General features: G+C 45.1%; 1 protein-coding gene across 1 annotated transcript in view; it reads right to left on the reverse strand.

Annotated features, from left to right (window-relative positions):
• Positions 1–22282, reverse strand: part of LOC125516462 — a 32383-nt gene extending 10101 nt beyond the window's left edge. Inside the window, exons 1-2 of the mRNA XM_048681899.1 lie at positions 22073–22282; positions 21346–21953 (exon numbers count right to left, since the gene is read on the reverse strand). Of these exons, the coding sequence (XP_048537856.1) occupies positions 21346–21946 (601 nt within the window). The 5' untranslated portion in view covers positions 21947–21953; positions 22073–22282. The remainder of the gene's footprint in view (positions 1–21345; positions 21954–22072) is intronic.
• Positions 22283–24351: the final 2069 nt, after the last annotated feature.

Consider the following 24351-nt stretch of genomic DNA (forward strand, 5'->3'; position numbering starts at 1 on the left):
TCAGCACGGACATCTAGTACTCGCAGGGATTTTTGGAGCCTGTCCTCAGGAAGTGATTTGATGCCCGGGCAGCCCTTGATCACTATTTCCTGCAGAGAACTCGGGACACTAGTAGAAAACAGGGCTATGGTCCAGTCCGGCTCAGCCCATTACTCCCGGTTCAGTCTAGAACCGGGACCAATGTGGGCATTGGTCCCGGTTCATGAGCCCAGGGGGCCGGCCGGGCCACGTGGGCCATTGGTCCCGGTTCGTCTGGACCTTTTGGTCCCGGTTGGTGGAACGAACCGGGACCAATGGGCCTCGCTCCTGACCCACCACCATTGGTCCCGGTTGGTGGCTTGAACCGGGACCAAAGGCTTCCCTTTAGTCCCGGTTCAGGTCATCAACCGGGACCAATGAGGTGCCTATATATACCCCCTCACGCAAGAGCAGAGCACAGTGCTCTGTTTTTTCTGGCCGAGGGGGAGAGGGCTTTGTGGTGCTCTAGCTCACCTCCTATGCACATGAGGTGTTCGATGGAATGCCCGAGCCACACTACTTAAGCTTTCTCCTCTCGAAGCTCGACCTACAAGCTCCATTTTCCTCGAGATTTGTCTAGATTTAGCGGTCCGTCATGCCCCGTTCCCGTCTTCACCGCCGTCGATCACCCGCGCCGATCTCATCACCGACACCATCGTGGTGAGCCTCTTGTTCTTATCTTCTTTCTGAAAGGAAAAATATTCTTACTTGTATGTTTAGATAGATACTTGTATAATTTTCTTACATTTATTATTGCATCTTATATAGTGCGATGGTTTTGGTATCCGCCCCCGTCGGCCCTCGTCCTGTCTATGATTCGGATTTGGTATGTATATTATCTTTATAACTATTGGTTCATTTATTGTTTATGAAAATTATGCCGACCAACGTGACATAGATTTTATTTATCTAGGATGTATGTGAATCGGAAATGCCAACCGACCTTATTGTCGAGAGGTTAAATTTAGTTGAAGAAGAAAACAATTTGTTGAAGGAAAAAATAAAAAAAATTGAGGAGGAGAAGATGATATTGGAGTCGCATGTTGCGGATGTCGTCGATGATCACAAGATCAAGATGGATGCAATGCGTTTGAAGATTAGAAAGATTAAAAAATATGCCATTCATACCGAGGCTTGGTATCATTATGCCGTTGGATCAATTGTTACCTTGGTTGCGATTATGATCGCATTTGTTTTCGCATTGAAATGTTTTACATAGTTTCAATGTATGGTTTAATTAATTAGATGCTCTGGAGAGCTATATGTTGTTAGATGAGAACTATGTATGCACTTTGTTTTTAATGTGATGATGAACTTCTATTAATTTGGACACTTAATTATATATAATGCACGCAGATGAACCGGCAATGGATGTACGGTGACAGACACACCCGCGAGTACATTAAGGGCGTGCATGAGTTTCTCGATGCGGCTGAGGCAAACAAGCAGAATGGTTTTATGTGTCGTCCATGCACTGAATGTGGGAATACGAGGTCTTACTCTAACCGGAAAATCCTTCACTCCCACCTGCTTTACAAGGGTTTCATGCCACACTATAATGTTTGGACGAGGCACGGAGAAATAGGGGTTATGATGGAAGACGACGAAGAAGAAGACTACGATGACAACTATGTGCCCCCTGAATACGGTGATGCTGCAACGGGGGGAGCTGGTGAAGATCAAGAGGAACCAGACGATGTGCCCAATGATGCTGCCACCGGGTGAAGCTGCTGAAGATCAAGAGGAACCAGACGATGTGCCCGATGATGATGATCTCCGCCGGGTCATTGTCGATGCAAGGACGCAATGCATTAGTCAAAAGGAAGCTGAAGTTACTTGATACGTTAGTGCACCATGCTTAACGGATTAGAATCGGGACTTCAAAGACGTTTTGAACGTCATGGACCATATGAGATGTTCCAGGAGTTGAAGTTAATATTTCAAGCAAATACCCGAGTTGAGAGATATGAAGTCTCCAACAAGTTCTATAGCTAAAAGATGGAGGAGAATCGCTCAACTAGTGAGCATGTGCTCAGATTGTCTGGGTACTACAATCGCTTGAATCAAGTGGGAGTTAATCTTCCAGATAAGATAGTGATTGACAGAATTCTCTAGTCACCATCACCAAGTTAGTAGAACTTCGTGATGAACTATAATATGCAAGGGATAACAGAAACCATTCCCAAACTCTTCGTAATGCGGAAATTGACAAAGGTAGAAATCGAGAAAAACATCAAGTGTTGATGGTAGACAAGACCACTAGTTTCAAGAAAAGGGCAGAGGGAAGAAGGGGAACTTCAAGAAGAACAACAAGCAAGTTGCTGCTCAAGTGAAGAAGCCCAAGTCTGGTCCTAAGCCTGAGACTAAGTGTTTCTACTGCAAAGGGACTGGTCACTGGAAGCGGAACTACCCCAAGTGATTGGCGGATAAGAAGGATGGAAAAGTCAACATAAATATATTTGATATACATGTTATTGATGTGTAGTTTACTAGTGTTTATAGCAAACCCCTCAGTATTTGATACTAGTTCAGTTGCTAAGATTAGTAACTCGAAACGGGAGTTGCAGAATAAACAGAGACTAGTTAAGGGTGAAGTGATGATGTGTGTTGGAAGTGGTTCCAAGATTGATATGATCATCATCGCACACTCCCTATACTTTCGAGATTAGTGTTGAACCTGAATAAGTGTTATTTGGTGTTTGCGTTGAGCATGAATATGATTTGATCATGTTTATTGTAATACGGTTATTCATTTAAGTAAGAGAATAAATTGTTGTTCTGTTTACATGAATAAAACCTTATATGGTTACACACCCAATGAAAATAGTTTGTTGGATCTCGATCGTAATGATACACATAATCATAATATTGAAACCAGAAGATGCAAAGTTACTAATGATAGTGCAACTTATTTGTAGCATTGCCGTTTAGGTCATATTGGTGTAAAGCGCATGAAGAAACTCCATGCTGATGGGCTTTTGGAATCACTTGATTATGAATCACTTGATGCTTGCGAACCATGCCTCATGGGCATAAGACTGCGAGCAACTGACTTATTGGAAATAATACATACTGATGTATGCGGTCCGATGAGTGTTAAGACTCACGCGGCAGTATCGTTATTTTCTGAACCTTCACAGATGATTTGAGCAGATATGGGTATATCTACTTAATGAAACATAAGTCTGAAACATTTGAAAAGTTCAAAGAATTTCAGAGTGAAGTGGAAAATCATCGTAACAAGAAAATAAAGTTTCTACGATCTGATCGTGGAGGAGAATATTTGAGTTACGAGTTTGGTGTACATTTGAAACAATGTGGAATAGTTTCGCAACTCACGCCACCCGGAACACCACAGCGTAATGGTGTGTCCGAACGTCGTAATCGTACTTTACTAGATATGGTGCGATCTATGATGTCTCTTACTGATTTACCACTATCATTTTGGTTATGCATTAGAGACAGCTGCATTCACGTTAAATAGGGCACCATCAAAATCCGTTGAGACGACGCCTTATGAACTTGTGTTTGCAAGAAACCAAAGTTGTCGTTTCTTAAAGTTTGGGTTGCGATGCTTATGTGAAAAAGTCAACCTGATAAGCTCAAACCCAAATCGGAGAAGTGCGTCTTCATAGGATACCCAAAAGAAAAATGTTGGGTACACCTTCTATCACAGATCCGAAGGCAAATTCGTTGCTGAGAATGGATCCTTCAGAGAAGGAGTTTCTCTCGAAAGAAGTGAGTGGGAGGAAAGTAGAAAACTTGATAAGGTAATTGTACCTTCTCCCTTATTGGAAAGTAGTTCATCACAGAAATCTGTTCTTGTGACTACTACACCAATTAGTGAGGAAGCTAATGATGATGATCATGTAACTTCAGATCAAGTTACTACTGAATCTCGTAGGTAAACCAGAGTGAGATCCGCACCAGAGTGGTACGGTAATCCTGTTCTGGAAGTCATGTTACTAGACCATGACGAACTTGCGAACTATGAGGAAGCGATGATGAGCCCAGATTCCGCGAAATGGTTTGAGGCCATGAAATCTGAGATATGATCCATGTATGAGAACAAAGTATGGACTTTGGTTGACTTGCCCGATGATCGGCAAGCCATAGAAAATAAATGGATCTTCAAGAGGAAGACGGACGCTGATAGTAGTGTTACTATCTACAAAGCTAGAATTGTCGCAAAAGGTTTTCGACAAGTTCAAGGTGTTGACTACGATGAGAGTTTCTCACTCGTATCTATGCTTAAGTCTGTCCGAATCATGTTAGCAATTGCCGCATTTTATGAAATCTGGCAAATGGATAAACAAAACTGCATTCCTTAATGGATTTATTAAAGAAGAGTTGTATATGATGCAACCAGAAGTTTTGTCAATCCTAAAGGTGCTAACAAAATATGCAAGCTCCAGCGATCCATCTATGGACTGGTGCAAGCATCTCGGAGTTGGAATATACGCTTTGATAAGTTGATCAAAGCATATAGTTTTATACAGACTTGCGGTGAAGCCTGTATTTACAAGAAAGTGAGTGGGAGCACTACAGCATTTCTGATAAGTATATGTGAATGACATATTGTTGATCGGAAATAATGTAGAATTATTCTGTAAAGCATAAAGGAGTGTTTGAAAGGAGTTTTTCAAAGAAAGACTTCGGTGAAGCTGCTTACATATTGAGCTTCAAGATCTATAGAGATAGATCAAGACGCTTGATAAGTTTTTTCAATGAGTACATACCTTGACAAGATTTTGAAGTAGTTCAAAATGGAGCAGTCAAAGAAAGAGTTCTTGCCTGTATTACAAGGTGTGAAGTTGAGTAAGACTCAAAGCCCGACCACGGCAGAAGATAGAAAGAGAATGAAAGTCATTCCCTATGCCTCAGTCATAGGTTCTATAAAGTATGCCATGCTGTGTACCAGATCTATTGTATACCCTGCACTGATTTGGCAAGGGAGTACAATAGTGATCTAGGAGTAGATCACTGGACAGCGGTCAAAATTATCCTTAGTGGAATAAGGAAATATTTCTCAATTATGGAGGTGACAAAAAGGTTCGTCGTAAAAAGTTACGTCGATGCAAGTTTTGACACGGATCTGGATGACTCTAAGTCTCGATCTAGATACATATTGAAAGTGGGAGCAATTAGCTAGAGTAGCTCCGTGCAGAGCATTGTAGACATAGAAAATTGCAAAATACATAACGGATCTGAATGTGAAAGACCGTTGACTAAGATTCTCTCACAAGCAAAACATGATCACACCTTAGTACTCTTTGGGTGTTAATCACATAGCGATGTGAACTAGATTACCGAATCTAGTAAACCCTTTGGGTGTTGGTCACATGACGATGTGAACTATAGGTGTTAATCACATGATGATGTGAACTATCGATGTTAATCACATGGTGATGTGATCTAGATTATTGACTCTAGTGCAAGTGGGAGACTGAAGGAAATATGCCCTAGAGGCAATAATAAAGTTATTATTTATTTCCTTATATCATGATAAATGTTTATTATTCATGTTAGAATTGTATTAATCGGAAACACAATACATGTGTGAATACATAGACAAACAGAGTGTCACTAGTATGCCTCTACTTGACTAGCTCGTTAATCAAAGATGGTTATGTTTCCTAACCATGGACAAAAGAGTTGTTATTTGATTAACGAGATCACATCATTAGTTGAATGATCCGATTGACATGACCCATTCCATTAGCTTAGCACCTGATCGTTTAGTATGTTGCTACTGCTTTCTTCATGACTTATACATGTTCCTATAACTATGAGGTTATGCAACTCCCGTTTACCGGAGGAACACTTTGGGTACTACCAAACGTCACAACGTAACTGGGTGATTATAGGAGTACTACAGGTGTCTCCAAAGGTACATGTTGGGTTGGCGTATTTCGAGATTAGGTTTTGTCACTCCGATTGTCGGAGAGGTATCTCTGGGCCCTCTCGGTAATGCACATCACTTAAGCCTTGCAAGCATTGCAACTAAATGAGTTAGTTGCGGGATGATGTATTATAGAACGAGTAAAGAAACTTGCCGGTAACGAGATTGAACTAGGTATAGGAATACCGACGATCGAATCTCGGGCAAGTAACATACCGATGACAAAGGGAACAACGTATGTTGTTATGCGGTCTGACCGATAAAGATCTTCGTAGAATATGTAGTAGCCAATATGGGCATCCAGGTCCCGCTATTGGTTATTGACCGGAGACGTGTCTCGGTCATGTCTACATTATTCTCGAACCCGTAGGGTCCGCACGCTTAAGGTTACGATGACAGTTATATTATGAGTTTATGCATTTTGATATACCGAAGGTTGTTCGGAGTCCCGAGATGAGATCACGGACATGACGAGGAACTCCGGAATGGTCCGGAGATAAAGTTTGATATATATGATAATAGTGTTTGGTCACCGGAAGGGTTCCGGAAATCACCGGAAGGGGTTCCGGATGTTTCCCGAAATGTTTGGGTACGAGAACACTTTATTTGGGCCAAAGAGGAAAGCCCACATAGTTTTTGGAAAGCGCAAAAGGAAGTTTTGCGGAGTCCAGGGGCCAGACGCCAGGGTCCCTGGCGTCTGGGTCCAGACGCCGGGATCCCTGGCGTCTGGCCCTGGAGTCCGAGAAGGACTCTTGCCTATCGGGTGAAACCGACTTTGTGAAGGCTTTAACTCCAAGTTTCGACCCCAGGGCTCAAGATATAAATAGAGGGGCAGGGCTAGCACCAAAGACAGATCAAGAAACACAAGTTGATCCACGTGATCTATTCCTTAGCCGTGTGCGGTGCCCCCAGCCACCATAATCCTCGATAATACTGTAGCGGAGTTTAGGCGAAGCCCTGCTGCTGTAGTACATCAAGATCGTCACCACGCCATCGTGCTGACGGAACTCTTCCCCGACACTTTGCTGGATCAGAGTCCGGGGATCGTCATCGAGCTGAACGTGTGCTCGAACTCGGAGGTGCCGTAGTTTCGGTGCTTGATCGGTCGGATCGGGAAGACGTACGACTACTTCCTCTACGTTGTGTCAACGCTTCCGCAGTCGGTCTGCGTGGGTACGTAGACAACACTCTCCCCTCTGGTTGCTATGCATCACATGATCTTGCGTGTGTGTAGGAAATTTTTTGAAATTACTACGAAACCCAACATCTAACCGGAAAATCCTTCACTCCCACCTGCTTTACAAGGGTTTCATGCCACACTATAATGTTTGGACGAGGCACGGAGAAATAGGGGTTATGATGGAAGACGACGAAGAAGAAGAGTACGATGACAACTATGTGCCCCCTGAATACGGTGATGCTGCAACGGGGGGAGCTGGTGAAGATCAAGAGGAACCAGACGATGTGCCCAATGATGCTGCCACGGGTGAAGCTGCTGAAGATCAAGAGGAACCAGACGATGAGCCCAATGATGATGATCTCCGCCGGGTCATTGTCGATGCAAGGACGCAATGCATTAGTCAAAAGGAGAAGCTGAAGTTCGATCGCATGTTAGAGGATCACAAAAAAGGGTTATACACCAATTGCGAAGATGGCAACACAAAGCTCGGTACCGTACTGGAATTGCTGCAGTGGAAGGCAGAGAATGCTGTGGCTGACAAAGGATTTGAGAAGCTACTGAAAATATTGAAGAAGAAGCTTCCAAAGGATAACGAATTGCCCGACAGTACATACGCAGCAAAGAAGGTCGTATGCCCTCTAGGATTGGAGGTGGAGAAGATACATGCATGCCCTAATGACTGCATCCTCTACCGCGGTGCATACAAGGATCTGAACGCATGCCCGGTATGCGGTGCGTTGCGGTATAAGATCAGACGAGATGACCCTGGTGATGTTGACGGCGAGCCCCTTAGGAAGAGGGTTCCTGCGAAGGTGATGTGGTATGCTCCTATAATACCACGGTTGAAACGTCTGTTCAGAAACGAAGAGCATGCCAAGTTGATGCGATGGCATAGTGAGAACCGAAAGAAAGATGGGAAGTTGAGAGCACCCGCTGACGGGTCGCAGTGGAGAAAAATCGAGAGAAAGTACTGGGATGAGTTTGCAAAGGATCCAAGGAATGTATGGTTTGCTTTAAGCGCGGATGGCATTAATCCTTTCGGGGAGCAGAGCAGCAATCACAGCACCTGGCCCGTGACTCTATGTATGTATAACCTTCCTCCTTGGATGTGCATGAAGCGGAAGTTCATTATGATGCCAGTTCTCATCCAAGGCCCTAAGCAACCCGGCAACGAAATTGATGTGTACGTAAGGCCATTAGTTGAAGAACTTTTACAGCTGTGGAATGGAAACGGTGTACGTACGTGGGATGAGCACAGACAGAAGGAATTTAACCTTAAGGCGTTGCTGTTCGTGACCATCAACGATTGGCCCGCTCTCAGTAACCTTTCAGGACAGACAAACAAAGGATACCACGCATGCACGCACTGTTTAGATGACACTGAAAGTATATACCTGGACAAATGCAGGAAGAATGTGTACCTGGGCCATCGTCGATTTCTTCCGACCAACCATCAATGTCGAAAGAAAGGTAAGCATTTCAAAGGCGAGGAAGATCACCGGAAGAAGCCCGCCACGCGCACCGGTGATCACGTGCTTGCTATGGTCAATGATTTACACTACGTAATCTTTGGAAAGGGTCCCGGTGGACTAGCTGTTCCGAATGACGCTGAGGGACACGCACCCATGTGGAAGAAGAAATCTATATTTTGGGACCTACCCTACTGGAAAGACCTAGAGGTCCGCTCCTCAATCGACGTGATGCACGTGACGAAGAACCTTTGCGTGAACCTGCTAGGCTTCTTGGGTGTGTATGGGAAGACAAAAGATACACCTGAGGCACGAGAGGACCTGCACCGTTTGCACGAAAAAGACGGCATGCCTCCGAAGCAGTATAAAGGTCCTGCCAGCTACGCTCTTACGAAAGAAGAGAAAGAAATCTTCTTTGAATGCCTGCTTAGTATGAAGGTCACGACTGGCTTCTCGTCGAATATAAAGGGAATAATAAATATGCCAGAGAAAAAGTTTCAGAACCTAAAGTCTCATGACTGCCACGTGATTATGACGCAACTGCTTCCGGTTGCATTGAGGGGGCTTCTACCGGAAAACGTCCGATTAGCCATTGTGAAGCTTTGTGCATTCCTCAATACAATCTCTCAGAAGGTGATCGATCCAGAAATCGTACCAAGGCTAAGGAGTGATGTGGCGCAATGTCTTGTCAGTTTCAAGCTGGTGTTCCCACCATCCTTCTTCAATATCATGACGCACGTCCTAGTTCATCTAGTCGACGAGATTGTCATCCTGGGGCCCGTATTTCTACACAATATGTTCCCCTTTGAGAGGTTCATGGGAGTCCTAAAGAAATATGTCCGTAACCGCGCTAGGCCAGAAGGAAGCATCTCCATGGGCCATCAAACAGAGGATGTTATCGGGTTTAGTGTTGACTTCATTCCTGGCCTTAACAAGATAGGTCTCCCTAAATCGCGGTATGAGGGGAGACTGACTGGAAAAGGCACTCTTGGAAGAGACTCAATAATATGCAGGGACGGATATTCTTGGTCTCAAGCACACTACACAGTTCTACAGAAGTCTACCTTGGTGACCCCGTATGTTGATGAACACAAGAATAGTCTGCGCTCCAAACACCCGGAGCAGTGCGACAACTGGATTACATGTGAACACATCAGGACTTTCAGCAGTTGGTTGGAAACACGTCTCAGAGGTGACAACACTGTTTGTGATGAGTTGTACTTGTTGTCAAGGGGACCATCTTTGACTGTATTGACTTACAAAGGATACGAGATAAATGGGAATACATTTTACACGATCGCCCAAGATCAAAAGAGCACCAACCAAAACAGCGGTGTTCGCTTTGATGCAGCAATCGAGAGCGGAAAGGACACATATTATGGTTACATAGTGGACATATGGGAACTTGACTATGGACCTGATTTTAAGGTAACTTTGTTTAAGTGCAAATGCATCAATCTGTTAGGCGGCGGGGTACAGGTAGACCCACAGTATGGAATGACAACAGTGGATCTGAAAAATCTTGGGTACACTGACGAACCGTTCGTCCTAGCCAATGATGTGGCACAGGTTATCTATGTAAAGGACATGTCTACCAAACCGAGAAAAAGAAAAGATAAGGAAGCGAATACATCATACGATGAGCCAAAGCGCCACATAGTTCTTTCAGGAAAAAGGGACATCCTGGGAGTGGACGGCAAGACAGACATGTCTGAAGATTATGAAAAGTTTCATGAAATTCCTCCCTTCAATGTCAAGGCTGACCCAAGCATCCTGATAAATAATGAAGATCATCCATGGTTACGGCGCAATAAGCAAATGACACAAGCGAAGAAAAAGTGAAGACTTTCTCCCGCAACTATTATGATGATACCATGCCAAATTTGTAACAGACGAACATGACACTAACAGAAAGTTTATAATTTTTGTGACCTAAAAGCAAAAAGAAATCACTAAAAAACTGTAAGTATTTAGTTGTAAGTAGAAATAAAAAATAAATAGAAAAAAATTCTATTTTTATAGTAAAGTTATTCATAAACTAGTGATTCACACAAATTTTTAAAAATTCAAATTTAAACTATTTAAAATTTAAAACTAATGGCACTAACAGAAAGTTTATAATTTTTGTGACCTAAAAGCAAAAAGAAATCACTAAAAACCTGTAAGTATTTAGTTGTAAGTAGAAATAAAAAAATAAAAAACCAAAAAAATGTAGAAATAAAAAAGAAAAAACCAAAAAAAATGCCTCCTACTGGGCCTCCATGGCCTGAATACGACTAGAAACCCTACATGGGCCAGGATTCAGGCCCGCAGAAGGCCCAATAGGCCCACAGGCAGTAGCAAGTTTAGGCCCGAAAGCCTGCATTAGAGAGGAGCTCGAATGGGTAGGAACACCAGCGCTTATAAACCAGTGCCGGCGCCCTTCAGCTAGCGATGTGGGACTAAACTTTTGAGCGCGGGGCAGCATAAGGTCATTGGTCCCGGTTGGTGGCACCAACCGGGACTAAAGGGGGCATTGGTCACGGTTCGTGGCACCAACCTTGACCATTGCCCCCCTTTAGTCCCGGTTGGTACCATCAACCGGGACCAATGGCCTTCGCTTCCCGCCCTTTCGGCTGCTGAAAATTGGCCTTTGGTCCCGGTTCGTCGCACCAACCGGGACTAAAGGGAGCATTAGTCCCGGGTTGTAGCACGAACCGGGACCATTGCTCTGGCTATATAAGCCAACACTTGTGAAATTTTGGCCAACCGCCTCCCATTCGCCCCGACGCCCCCAGGCCGTTCGTCGTCGTCGTCGCCGCCCCGAGCCCGTCGTCGCCCCGCGCCGTCGCCCCGCCCCGCCGTCGCCCCGCCCCGCCCTGTCGCCGCCCCGAGCCCGTACGTCGTCGCCCCGCGCCGTCGCCCTGAGCCCGTCGTCGCCCCGCGCCCGCCGCCGTCGCCCCGCCCCGTCGCCGCCCCGAGCCCGCCGCCGTCGCCCCGCCCCGTCGCCGCCCCGATCCCGTCGCCGCCCCGAGCCCATCGCCGCCCCGCGCCGGCGCCGGCCCTTTAGGTTGATGATGTTGATGATATGATGATGTTTTTTTTCTGTTGATGATATGATGATGTTTTTTCCCGTTGATGATATGATGATGTTTTTTTCATATATGCATTTTTTCATATATGTATTAATTTTTTAAGTTGTTAGTAGATATCGATTTTAGGTTAGTGCATTTTATCACTGATTTTAGGTTAGTTGAGCCTCTTTAGTGCATTTTATGTTTGTTGCATTTTAGGTTAGTGCATTTTATGTTAGTGGAGAGGAAAAAGTAAAATAAGGAAAAGGAAAATAAGTAGAGAAAGAAGGAGAAGAAGAAGGAGAAGACGAGGAGAGGAAGAAAAGGAAGAGGAGAAGAAGAAAGGAATAGAGGAGAAGAAGAAAAAATAGAAAAAAAATTCTATTTTTTCTTCTTTTTCTTCTTCTTATTTATTTCTCCTCTTCGAGGGGTCGAGGGTCGGGAACTAGGGTAGAGGGTCGAGGGTCGTTAAGGGGTCAAGGGTCGAGGGTTTCAGGGTCGAGGGTTCGAGGGTTCTATAGGTTCGAGGGTCGAGGGTTCCAGCAGGGTCGTCTAGGGGTCGAGGGTTCTAGGGTCGTCGAGGGTTCGAGGGGTCGAGGATCACCGAGGGGTCGAGAGAGGTTTCCTAGTGTCAAAGTATTGAAGAAATCCATGCCTTCATCATTAGCCGGAAGTAACCAGGGCATGTTGGTACGAAGTTCTGCAAAGTTGTTCTGGAATGGAGTCCCGGATAGAATAATCCGCCTTTTGGTACGAATTCAGCAAAGGCCTTCCAAATAGCGATATTCGGAAGGCTCTTGCTGAACTTTGTACCAAAAAGCGAATTATCCTATCTGGGACTCCGTTCCAGAACAACTTTGAAGAGCTTCGTACCATCATGCACATGTTACTTTCGCCTAATGATGAAGACATGGTTTTGTTGAATCCTTTGACACTAGGCAACCTCCCGACCCCTCGGCGATCCTCTCGAACATGAGAGGAAGAAGAGGGTCGTCTAGGGGTCGAGGGTTCGAGGGTTCTTCTCCTCTATTCTTTCTTCTCCTCTTTTTTTTTCTTCTTCTTCCTCTTTTTTTTATCGGGAACGAGGGTCGTCGAGTGACATAGATGTAGTGTCATCGTTGTCGATATATACCCCCTCCCAATAGCTTACTATGATTAGGTAGCTAGTTCTACGTTTGGCACTAATATATCCATCTGTCATGTTTGAATAATAATTGCCATGTTGTAAATATTTGTAGAAACTATGGACACCGCCCTAGACGAAGCAACAAAAGAAGCGTTGTTGAGGGACATAATTGCAGAAGGAAGTGATGCCATCTCGTTGTTTCTCAACGAAACCGATGGTCTGGAAGGAGAGGGTGAACAAGCTGGCTACGGTGACCTAATGCCGGTGCAAGAAGAAGAACATGAGGACGGCTCCGGTGACCCAATGCCGGTGCAAGAAGGAGACCGTGATGACGGCTCCGGTGACCGAACCGAGTCCGGCCAGGTATATATATCAGTTAAGCCTATGCTGACTAGCTGATTGATGCATTCATTGTTTTGGTATGTACACATATTAATTAAGTCTTTGTTCTTTTTTCTAGCCCTCCGGATCGAGCACAACTTCGGTAAAGAGACGAGGCCCGAAGAAAAAGTTGAGCTCGGATGAAAAGTTTGAGATCATAGCAATCGCGCCCGACGGCCAACCTATTGAACCCCTCCGGACAAAGAGCGCATTTGTTGCTCAGTGCGGGGTTCTGGTTAGGGACAAGATCCCGATAAGCATCCAGCAATGGTTTAAGCCGGCTACAGAAGACCCTGAGGTCTCTTATGTCAATGATATGCAGAAAAATGATCTTTGGACTGAGCTGAAGTCAAATTTCACCCTACCGCCTGAGGATAATCCAGAGAACCCAGTTAAAGAGAAATTAATCAAGTCTTTTGCTCTAAAGAGGATGGCAGAACTATTCAGGAGGTGGAAGAAAGAGCTGAATAAGTTTGTCGAAAATAATGAGACACCAGAATTCAAGGGCAGATATGAGAAGATCAGATATCACTGGCCCGCATTTGTGGCCCACAAGACATCGGAAAAGAGTCAGAAGATGTCGGCGACAAACAAGCAAAATGCTGTGAAGAAGAAGCTTCACCATCGCACGGGGTCAGGTGGCTACCTCGTAGCCCGGCCTAAGTGGTCCAAGACTGAGAATGATCTGGTTCATAAAGGGATCGAATCAGAGACAATTAACTGGCCAAACCGTTGCCGGACTTGGTTCTTCGGGGCTGGCGGAACCTTGGACCCTGTAACAGGGAAGTGCATTTGGACGAACGATCAAATGGACATACCGGTCAGTAAGCTTAAGCAGTATATCGAAGCAGCGCAGGAAGGGACGTTCTTTCCAGACAGAGAGAACGACGAGCTCACAATGGCCCTCGGGAATCCTGAGCACCCTGGACGGACACGAGGCACGCCAGGCTCCATTCCGTGGAAGGTTGGGTTTCAGGATGCGGGCGGTTACAAATCCCAGGAGAGGAGGAAAAAATTGCAGCAGACCCAAATGCAGGCGCTGCAAGCAAGGGTACAAGCGATAGAGGAACGAGAAGCAAATCGCAACAAATGTACTGCCGAAGCTTCCCTGAAGCTACCCCGCCATCTCAGCCTAGAAGCAGCGTGGCTTCCACCGAGCTGCTTCAGCCGGAGCATGCCTTGACGGCTCCTGCCAGCTATCCCGTGGATGCTATAACGGAGTCTCAAAATTGCCACCTTATGACGCAATGGATGAATTTGAAGGTCAAGGCGGCTGTTGGCTTTGTTTATCCTACTGAACCCAGCGCAACTTTTCACTGCCGGCCGATTCCAGAAGGACATGCTAGGGTGATGGTGGATGAGATAACGGAGTTTGAGGACCTCCAGCTTGACCACCCTACCGGTGAAGGGGAGACTCGGCTGGGGTCTGCTCTGAAGACTCCATGCCTATGGCGGAAGGAGCTCATCAACCTTCCGAACTAGACGCCACCGCCTCCTCCTCCTCCTCCTCCTCCGGCGAGTCAGGGCACTCCGCCTCCACCGCCTCCTCCTCCGGCGAGTGACGATCAGGGCCCTCGGCCGGCTCCTTCTCTGGCGCGTGGCGGCACTCCGCCTCCTTCTCCGCCTGCGCCGACGCGCCCGAGCAGCCAGCCTCCTCCCTCTCCGCCTCGTCAGCAAGGGCGGAAGAGACCTGCCGCCGCTCCAGCTGCTCCGGCACGTCGTAGTCCTTCTCCTCCGCCTCTTAAGCAAGTAAAGAAGACAACCGCTACGTCTGCTCGGTCGGCGTCTAGCAGTACAACCAGAGGCGGGAGGACATACAGATTCGGTCCTTCTCTGAAGACTCCAGAGAAGTTACCATATGAGAGGACCCTGGAGGAGAACGCCGAGATCGCGCGAGAAGAAGTGAGGAACTTCTTTGAAGGGGTGAAAGCAAAGAAACATCCACCTCCGGAGGAGAAGGTAGATCGGGTGAAAGTGAAGCGCACTCTGGCTGCCCTGACAAAACCACCGAAGTCTGATCCGCTGAAAGGAAACTATGACCGCATTATTGGAAAGGAATTTGCCGAAGCGGAGCGGTCGGGAAGTACTATCAGTGATCAAAGGCTGAAAGAACGACGAGCTGGGAAACAAATTGCCCAGCTCGGCGAACAAGCGAAGCAATCGTGCCCCCCGCTCAAGGTGCCTAGCCACAACGTCGCTAATGATCCGAGGATGGTGCCCGGTTATAGCAATCTTGCAGATTACCTGCCCGATGAAGTACATTATGAACCCATGGACGTGCAGATACAAAGATACGAGTACGGGAAGCCTCTCGTCAAAGATGAAAGATCTCTATCAACGATGATGCGAAGATTGCATGATTGGTACTTGAAAATCTGCAGAGACTCTGGGGGGAGGAGTACTTTGTATGTGAAAGTTAAAAAGGAGCATGACCTCGTTGGAATTGATCTGTTGCCTGTTCCATTTGAGGAGTTCTATCAGTTTTTCAATCAATTGGCCCTCGATAAAACAACAGTCGCCTGCTACTGTCTGTAAGTAGTACTACTTCTGTCATTAAGTTTCTCTATATAGCTTAGCTCTTTCATTGCATGTATTTATAATCATCCTCACTATATTATGTAGATTGAAGATCGCCGAATTGAAGAAAAGACAAGTCGGTGATATTGGGTTCATTAACACATATCTCATAGATGCAACTGAGGTTAAACTTCATGCCGCAGCTACCGAGGCCAACTTGCTACGATCGTCCGTAGTAAATCAAAACAAAGATATAATACTCTTTTCTTACAACTTCAGGTGAGTGTTACTGTCTTGTGCGTATTCTGTTTCCCTTATATATTAGTCAAGGTTATAGTAATGTAATTGATGAGTTATGCATGTGTGTGCAGTTTCCACTATATTCTCCTAGAGATTAAGCTTGAGCAGGGAGTAGTAGCCGTCTTAGACTCTAAACGAAAAGATCCCCAGGACTATGCAGACATGACTCAAATACTCCAGAAGTAAGTTAAATCGATCATTATCCACCATATCAGCAACTTTGTTCATTTCCTGATATCAAGTAATTGTTTTCTTTGTCCGGCAGGGTTTGGAGAAAATTCACCAAAACAATTCCGGGACTGCCAAAGGAGCTGGAATTTAGACACCCGAAAGTAAGTACTATAGTAGCATGTTCCGCGCATCTCCTAGTGATTCAAGCGCTAGTTTCATCAATACCATTTAGCATTCTTACTTATCAGTTTGATTGACCTCTATTTCTTGTAAAGTGGTTGTGGCAGGAACAAGGGAATGATTTCTGTGGATACTACATCTGCGAGTCCATCCGCCACATGACCTGTGAGCGGGGCGGGTACTCTAACGAACAATATGAAGTACGTAAATAACAACATTCACAATTTTATTTTATTACCATCATTTGTGTTGAGTTTCATTCATTCATATATATATGTATTGACCCCCTTCTTCAAATTAGATGTTTCGGAAGCGGGATGAACTCCTAGCACCAGCTCGCATGCGAGCAATTCAAGAGGAATTGGCGGCATTCTTTCTTGACCACGTGATCCCTGAAGACGGAGAATTCTATGTGGACCCTGAGTCCGTATGATTATATTTGTAAAAGATAATTATTGTATATATGTAGCCGGTAGTGTCAGATAGATATACGAGAACTTGTTGTTCGACCAATCTCTCGGAGAAGGAGAGGTGGTCGATATCACTTCTCTCTGTATGCATATATGTTCATGACGATCTTCTGTTTCCTTCATTTGCTTACTAGCTAGCCAGCGTGTCTAGTCCTCTCTCTACGTATGTATAGTACGTAGCGTCGACCAAGCACGGACATAAGAGAGGACACTTCTCTCTATTAATTATAGCTAGCTAACACAATATATGAAACACCTAAATTAACCCCCCAAAACCCCCCACCCCCCCCCCCCCTTTAAAAAAAAAAACAAAAACCCCAGCCACAGGAATGCTGACGCGTGAATGCCTATTGGTCCTGGTTGGTGCCACCAACCGGGTCCAAAGGGTCTCCTGACTGGGCTCTGCGCACTGCCCACGTGGAGGGCCTTTAGTCCCGGTTCTGGATTGAACCGGGACTAAAGGGGGGAGGTATTAGTACCGACACTTTAGTCCCAGTTTCGGAACCGAGACTAAAGGCCCTTACGAACCGGGACTATAGGCCCTTTTTCTATCAGTGGGAGGACGTCTTTGGGCACTGATTTGATGGCAGGACAATTCGCAATCTCTCTAATCTTTGCAGAGACGTTGGGAGGCCATCCGAAAAAGTGGGAAGCAATTCGAGCTCAGAACAATCGTAGATCTCTAATTGCAGCAGAGAACTCGGGAGGCCGTCCTTGGGCAATGCTTTCATGGAACATCCGGAGATCTCTAATTTCTGCAGAGAACTCGGGCGGCCGTCCTTGGGCAGCAGCCAGCAGCTGGAGCGATGGGCATTCACTGATACATAAGTACTTGATGCTGGCAAGTGTATGTAGACCTGCAGGGAGGAACTGCAATTTGTTGCAGAAACAATATGCGAGCTCTTGGAGGGAGGTGAGAAGCAGGAGGGCATCTCCTGGGATGGGCTCCACTTCTTTGCTACCGAAAAAGCACAGTCTGGTGAGGGAGGTGGAGAGCAGGCTGCAGATGGACTCTGACAAAACTCCGGAGGAGTCATCTATTGATAGGGTATGCAGTCTTGAGGAACTGCTGAAACTTAGGTTTGTGAGTTCTTCCAGCTTGGATAGTGTGAGTTGTTCCAGGGAGGTCGGGAAAGGGAAACCAGACGAGGAGCCCGAATAGGATGAAAGCAAATTGGGGCAATTATATGCACTCAATTCGCGGAGGGAGTGTAGACGCTGGAGACCTCCTGAATTGGGGACTATTCTCAGCTGGCGGCAACCTCGGAGGAGCAACTTCTCTAGTTGGGTAGGCAAGAGCAGCAGTCCTCCTTCTGCCGTTGCCACTATTTCCTCCTCTTCTTTTGTCTGTTGCTGCTGTGCTCCACTCCGCTTCTCCGACACGCCAACTTCTGTTATATTCTCGCTATCACATATACGCAGGCTGGTGAGCTTCAGGAAATGAGAGAGCAGTTGAGTCACTTCTTTCCCGCTAGCACCACTATTAGTAATGGACACTTCTTCAACTGGAACCTGGTGCGTGACATGGCTCTCACCTCTGACTGGCCACAGTACAATACTCGAATGACCGACTATACTGATGTACTCCAGAGATGATAGCATTTGGATGATATCCATGGGCAAAGGAGGGCAATCTCTTATAATCAACTCTTTTACATCACTGAAATTACAGAAAGCCAACTCATTCCAAAACAAGATATCTGTGCCATCCTCTGCATGAATGATCAAACGATATCCTGGTTTTCTAAAATGACTACTTGAGTAAGCGAGCTCCTGAAAATCCGAGCCTGCTTCTGCTATCTTAATGGAGCATAGAGTACGTGTCCAAGGGATAGGAGGCATTGTCCTCAGGTTTGGGCATCTTACAATCTTGAGCTCCCGTAGTCTAGGGAACCAAGTCAACTTCTCCCCTTCTTGCATTGGTTGAGAGCAAGTAGAACATGAAAATGGCAACTCCTTAAGTTCAGGGCAATCTTCAATAATGAGCACTTCCAGGTGGAAGAAGAACCCACAATTTTGATTTCCAGCCCACTTGGTCAGTTTTGGTATCTTAACAAACACTAGCTTTTTCAAATTTTGGAAGCATTTTTTTTCAAGACAATTTTTTTGAAAGCTTGGGCTTGAGATGCAACACTTGCGCTCAACACGGGGTTCATCAACCAACCATAACTCTCCTAATGGTGGAAAAGTTTTCCAAGACACATCAGCCAAGTGAAGAGATTCCAAATTTTTGACAAAGAGGTTCTCACCTAGCCATGTTGGGCAATTAGTGCCTCTGTGCCCTCTAATGCACAGATCTCAAAGGTCACTATGCGGTACAAGATTTTCAAGAACATTTCCTTCTCTTGTGGGATCCCTGTTAGATCGTTTCATACCCCACTCTAATGTTAGTTCTCGCAAGTGGTTTCTGTGTATTGGCCTTATTTCATTTACCCCACCTTTCTCTTGCACCTTTTCAAGATTGTAAATGCCAAGTGACCCTCCAAGCTCTGTTAATTGTGCTAGTTGACTTAGTTCGAAACCAACATTTTCTTTTCCAACTTCAAACCTTCTTAATTCTAAAAGCAATTTAAGTTTTCCCACCTCTGATATGTTTGAATGAACTCGAGGCTTATTTTCTGGCACAAGAAAATGACGCAGCTTTACAAGGTTGGTCATATGCCTTATTGAAATGGGACCGTTCCATTGTTCTAGATTTATTACCTCTAGATGATAAAATCTGAACAACATATCAGTCAAATTGATGTTGCATATGTTATGTGATGGCTCAATCCTAAGGTAACGAAGATGGATGGTTTCTGAAAAGTTAGGCAGAATGTCTTCCATAGAGTATGATGCTCCAGATAGACTCACTATAGGGCGAATTCGAGCTCGGTACCCGGGGATCCTCTAGAGTCGACCTGCAGGCATGCAAGCTTCCATGGTATTGTCCAAACAACATCAGAGTACGTAGGTTTTCAACTTTCAGTCGTTTACCTAATGCACTCAAATCCTTTTTATAGTCGTCGAAAGTGATTCTATCATTAACATCTTTATCGTCTACAATTATGGATAAATGACATACAGATGGGGAGATGTGTATGGACCTGACATTAGAACTAGATATGCTAACACATTCATATGACAAAACCTTGGTGGCCAATTCATGCAGTAGATCATGAATAACATAACAATAACGGCCATCTTTTCTTTTGTCTTTCTTGAAAAACCCGTAATTGACCAACTCATGCAAATGGCCTAGTCCAACATCTTCAATCCTTTTATTCTGATCACATGGATGCAAAATACCTAGTCCTATCCACAGTTGAACTAACTCCTTGCTATCAAATTCGTAATCTTCAGGAAACAAAGCACAATATACAAACAACTGTTTTAGATGGAAAGGGAGAAAATCAAAGCTAAGTTTGAGGGCTGGCATGATGTCACTCTCACTGGTTTCTAGTTCCCATTCTTTGCTTTCTACTCCCTCCATTCCTAAATATTTGTCTTTCTAGACATTTCACATGACTACTACATACGGATGTATGTAGACATATTTTAGAGTGTAGATTCACTTATTTTGCTCCGTATGTAGTCACTTGTTGAAATTCCTAGAAAGACAAGTATTTAGGAACGGAGGGAGTAGTATTCTTTCCCAATGGTCCAAAGTAAGTTGATTTCTTAGTAATCTGCCTACAGTTTTAGTTGCAAGAGGGGAACCTTTCAAATGGCGCACTACTTCACGACCAGTCTCAGATAATTCATAATGTTTTTCCCATGGTTGTAGCTCGTTACCAAATACACATGCTTCAAAGAAACGCATGGTATCTGCATCACCCAGTCTTTCCAGTTCTATTTTATGATTGGTTGTCCTAACCATTTCTGCTACCTTTGGTATTCGAGTTGTGACTACAATCAAATTACCCTTGGACTCTACCTTTCTGAAAGGTGCCATTAGTTTTTCCCACTCATCCTCTTGATATGCCCACACATCATCCAAGACGAGTAAAAATCTCTTAGCTTTTAATCTTTGTTTGATAAGTTCTTCAACACTAGCATTCTGCTTTTCATCATCAACTCTATCGATTTTGTTGACTATCTCTTGTGCCAACCTATCTGCATTGAAATCGAGAGAGACACAAATCCAAATTGAAGCCTGGAAAGAGCTATTCACTTCTTGGCATATGTGTTGCGTAAAAGTTGTTTTTCCAATACCCCCTGGTCCGAAAATTGGAAGCACGTTAAGTTGTTTGGGACAGTACTCATGATTAATAATGCCATTTTTAATTTTCCTTTTTTGGTCATCCCTCCCATATAACTCATATTCTATAATCTCTGATGTGGTTTTTGATCTTTTTATAGCAATTTCTTGGGTACGGTTGTGGCTGGATCCCAACAAATCTAGATTAAGAATTATGGAGACCTTAGCACATACTTCCTTCAGCTGCCCTACCATGTCAATCATTGTTCGAGACATTTGCACCCTATCAAACATCAATTCTTTTGTTTCTATATCTCTCTCGCTTGCACACTCAGACATGATAGCTTGAGCACCATCACCATGGACAGATATGGAAGAATAGCATGGAAAGTGTTTACCGAAAGTGTGGGCAGCGTTGCGAGCACTTGAGATGACCCTGGGCATGCATCCACCATCAACTTTATTGACACCTGCCTTGTTGGTGGGTGTCAATGGCGAGGAGCCGATGCCCCGCCTGCCACGCAAGCGTATGCCTAAGAGGTCATAATCTTGGTGATCACCTGGATCAATTTCTTGGTCACCACCACGGCTAGCAGCACCCAAGCACGGGAGGCACTTGAGTTTGCTGATGGCATGCCTCGCCGTGTGTTCAATATTGGTGCGGATGCCTTGGATGCAACCCACATCGTTCACACCGGCGGCATGGTAGGTTCCTTTAAGTGAGTCCTGGATGCGGAAGTACTCCAGCTCATCCAGCACATCATCAGCCCCGTACGCGAGCTGCTGCAGCTTGCGCAGGAGCTCCTTGAGCGCGACGCCATGGATGCCCCTGCCCTGCACGTTCTCGAGCATCCCATGTGCATACAGTAGCTCCATCTTGAGGGCGTCGATGTTGCGATCTAGATCGGCACTAGCCGCCCAGGACTCTAGCAAGCCATCTGTGACCGGGGCCAGTGCCTTGCCCAGCACCCACTTGGCCGCGCCTATGGCGGTGTCCATCCTCGGGCTGAAACACAGTTTGCAAATACATATATTTATTATTGGTCACTACTATAAAAGAGTAACATTACTGATTCAAGATCGATGGATGGAGACGAAGATTAGCTGGAAGAAAGATGCACGTACCGCCGTGAACCCCCCTGCCTCGAGGGCGTTGAGGTGACCCAAGGCGTAGCGGGTTGATGTGGGATGTGCGCAGGAGAGAGAGATAGCAAAGCAATCAGCAGCTAGCCGTAGCGTGTGTGGAGAGCAATGTGCAGGAGGAGGGGTGATATAAAGAGAGGGTCAAGGCTCTCCCTCCCAAAAAGCAATTACGGGATGAAGTGAAATAATTGCTGCCGACAAGGCGTTCGAGTGGCGCCAAAGTAAAAGAAGAGGCTCTGCTTCAGATCTTGTGCCGCAGATGCCTCCTAATTTGACCCAATATGGCAATGGGAGCGTTTGAACAGTGTCCGCGGGCATGCTCGCGGAAACGTCATTTGTCTATGCAAACAATGTTTATCGCTATTTGTCCCCAAAACTGTCCTAAAAATGCATATGATGGATGGGATGAAAAGAGAGGAGAAATCAAAAGGAGTGAGAAAAGTGGTTCAGGGTGGGCGGTTAGACACCCATTTCCTTTTCACATATGAGTTGGGTTTGAGGTCTGTGGACAGTGGCGAAGCTACATAGGAATCTCGGGGGCCAAAGCGAAAACATGAACAACTAGGAGGGCAAAAAATAGTTTTTTCCTTATCTAGGCCATGCATAGTAATTTTCTTCATTGTTTTGCCTAGGGCTGAGGGCCACGCCCCCCCTCACACTTGTACTAAGCTCCGCAAATTGACGAGAACAAAACCAAATATAGGTTGGCCAAATGGATGTAGGCCGAAGGACCAAGGGGGCTTGGGCATTGAAAATCTCGAAGTAAAAAATAAGTGTCTGCTTAGCAAATGGCTATATAGACTACCGGTTGAGACCGAAGGGGTATGGATACAGCTCTTGCGTAATAAATACTTGCTTTCTAAAACACTAGCGCAAGTTATGGCACAATCATTTGACTCTCCTTTTTGGAAGGGGCTTATGAGGACAAAGAATGCTTTCTTCAACGGGAGCAAATTTATTGTAGGAAATGGATAGGTACCATGTTTTGGGAAGATACCTGGTTAGCTGATACCCCACTAGCTGCGTAGTACCCTTCCCTATATAACATTGTGCAACGGAAAGATGTTTTGTTTCTGCGGTGTTGGGGTATGTTCCTCTTAACATTCAGTTCAGACGATCGCTAATAGGTGAACGTTGGGATAGATGGTTGCATCTCGTGCGCAGGTTGACTGAGGTCAACCTTTCTGATGCAGCAGACACCTTTCATTGGAAATTGTTTGTGTTAGGAATCTTCTCGGTTAAGTCTATGTATACAGACTTGATAAACACCAGGACGATCCCGAGGTCGACCCACATTTGGAAAATTAAAGTGTCATTGAAAATCAAGGTGTGTATGTGGTTTGTGCATAAGGAAGTCATTTTGACAAAGGATAACTTGGCAAAGCGTAGCTGGGAAGGTAGTAAACGTTGTTGCTTTTGTGATCAGGACGAAACAATAGAACATCTATTTATACTTTGCCCACTTGCTAGGTTACTATGGTGGACCATTCATGTAGCCTTTAACGTTACTCCGCCAGTCTCGGTTACACATCTATTTGGAACTCGGTTAACTAGGATTGAGCCTAAAATTGTGACACATATTCTAGTAGGAGTGTGTGTATTACTTTGTGCCCTTTGGAATTGTCAGAATGATGTTGCCTTTAACAGACAAACCGTCAAAAAAATTGTAGGTTATCTTCAGTGCGTCGGCTTGGATCCGTGCGTGGTCCTTACTCAACCATGTGGACCACAGGGAGCTTATGGATATTGGGTGCAACCGATGAAAGATGGTTGCACGGGATACATACAACCGGATTGGATGGTGGTCCAACAATAAGATATCCGGTTGTGGTCCAACAATAAGATAGGTGTTTAGTTATCTTAACCTATTTTCGCCGGTCGTGGCATATCTTTTTTTGTTTGTTTAAGATTTGTAAGACTTTTCGAGACCTTGTTTGGATCATGGATTTTTAATAATATGGTTGTATGTATCAAGAGATGCAGAGGCCGGAGGTATTCCTCCTCCTAAAAAAAAAGAGCGTGTTAGAGTGTGTTCATTTTGGGGATGAGAAAAAAGGAGCTCTGACTGATCGGTAGCTCATTTTATCGAAGAAGAGAAATGGGCTAGATTCTCTTTGCTTGGGCCTCTGGCTGCTGCTATTAAAAGGAGGAACAAAGGCAGCTTCTTTGCTTGTTTCTTTTCTTTTAGTAAAGAAGGGTTTGATTCTTCCTGTTTGAATTCCTTTCCCTTTTTCCAATTGTCCAGCAGCTCGTTTTACTGA

Source organism: Triticum urartu, chromosome 6 (assembly GCF_003073215.2).
Source record: "Triticum urartu cultivar G1812 chromosome 6, Tu2.1, whole genome shotgun sequence".
Classification (NCBI taxonomy): domain Eukaryota; kingdom Viridiplantae; phylum Streptophyta; class Magnoliopsida; order Poales; family Poaceae; genus Triticum; species Triticum urartu.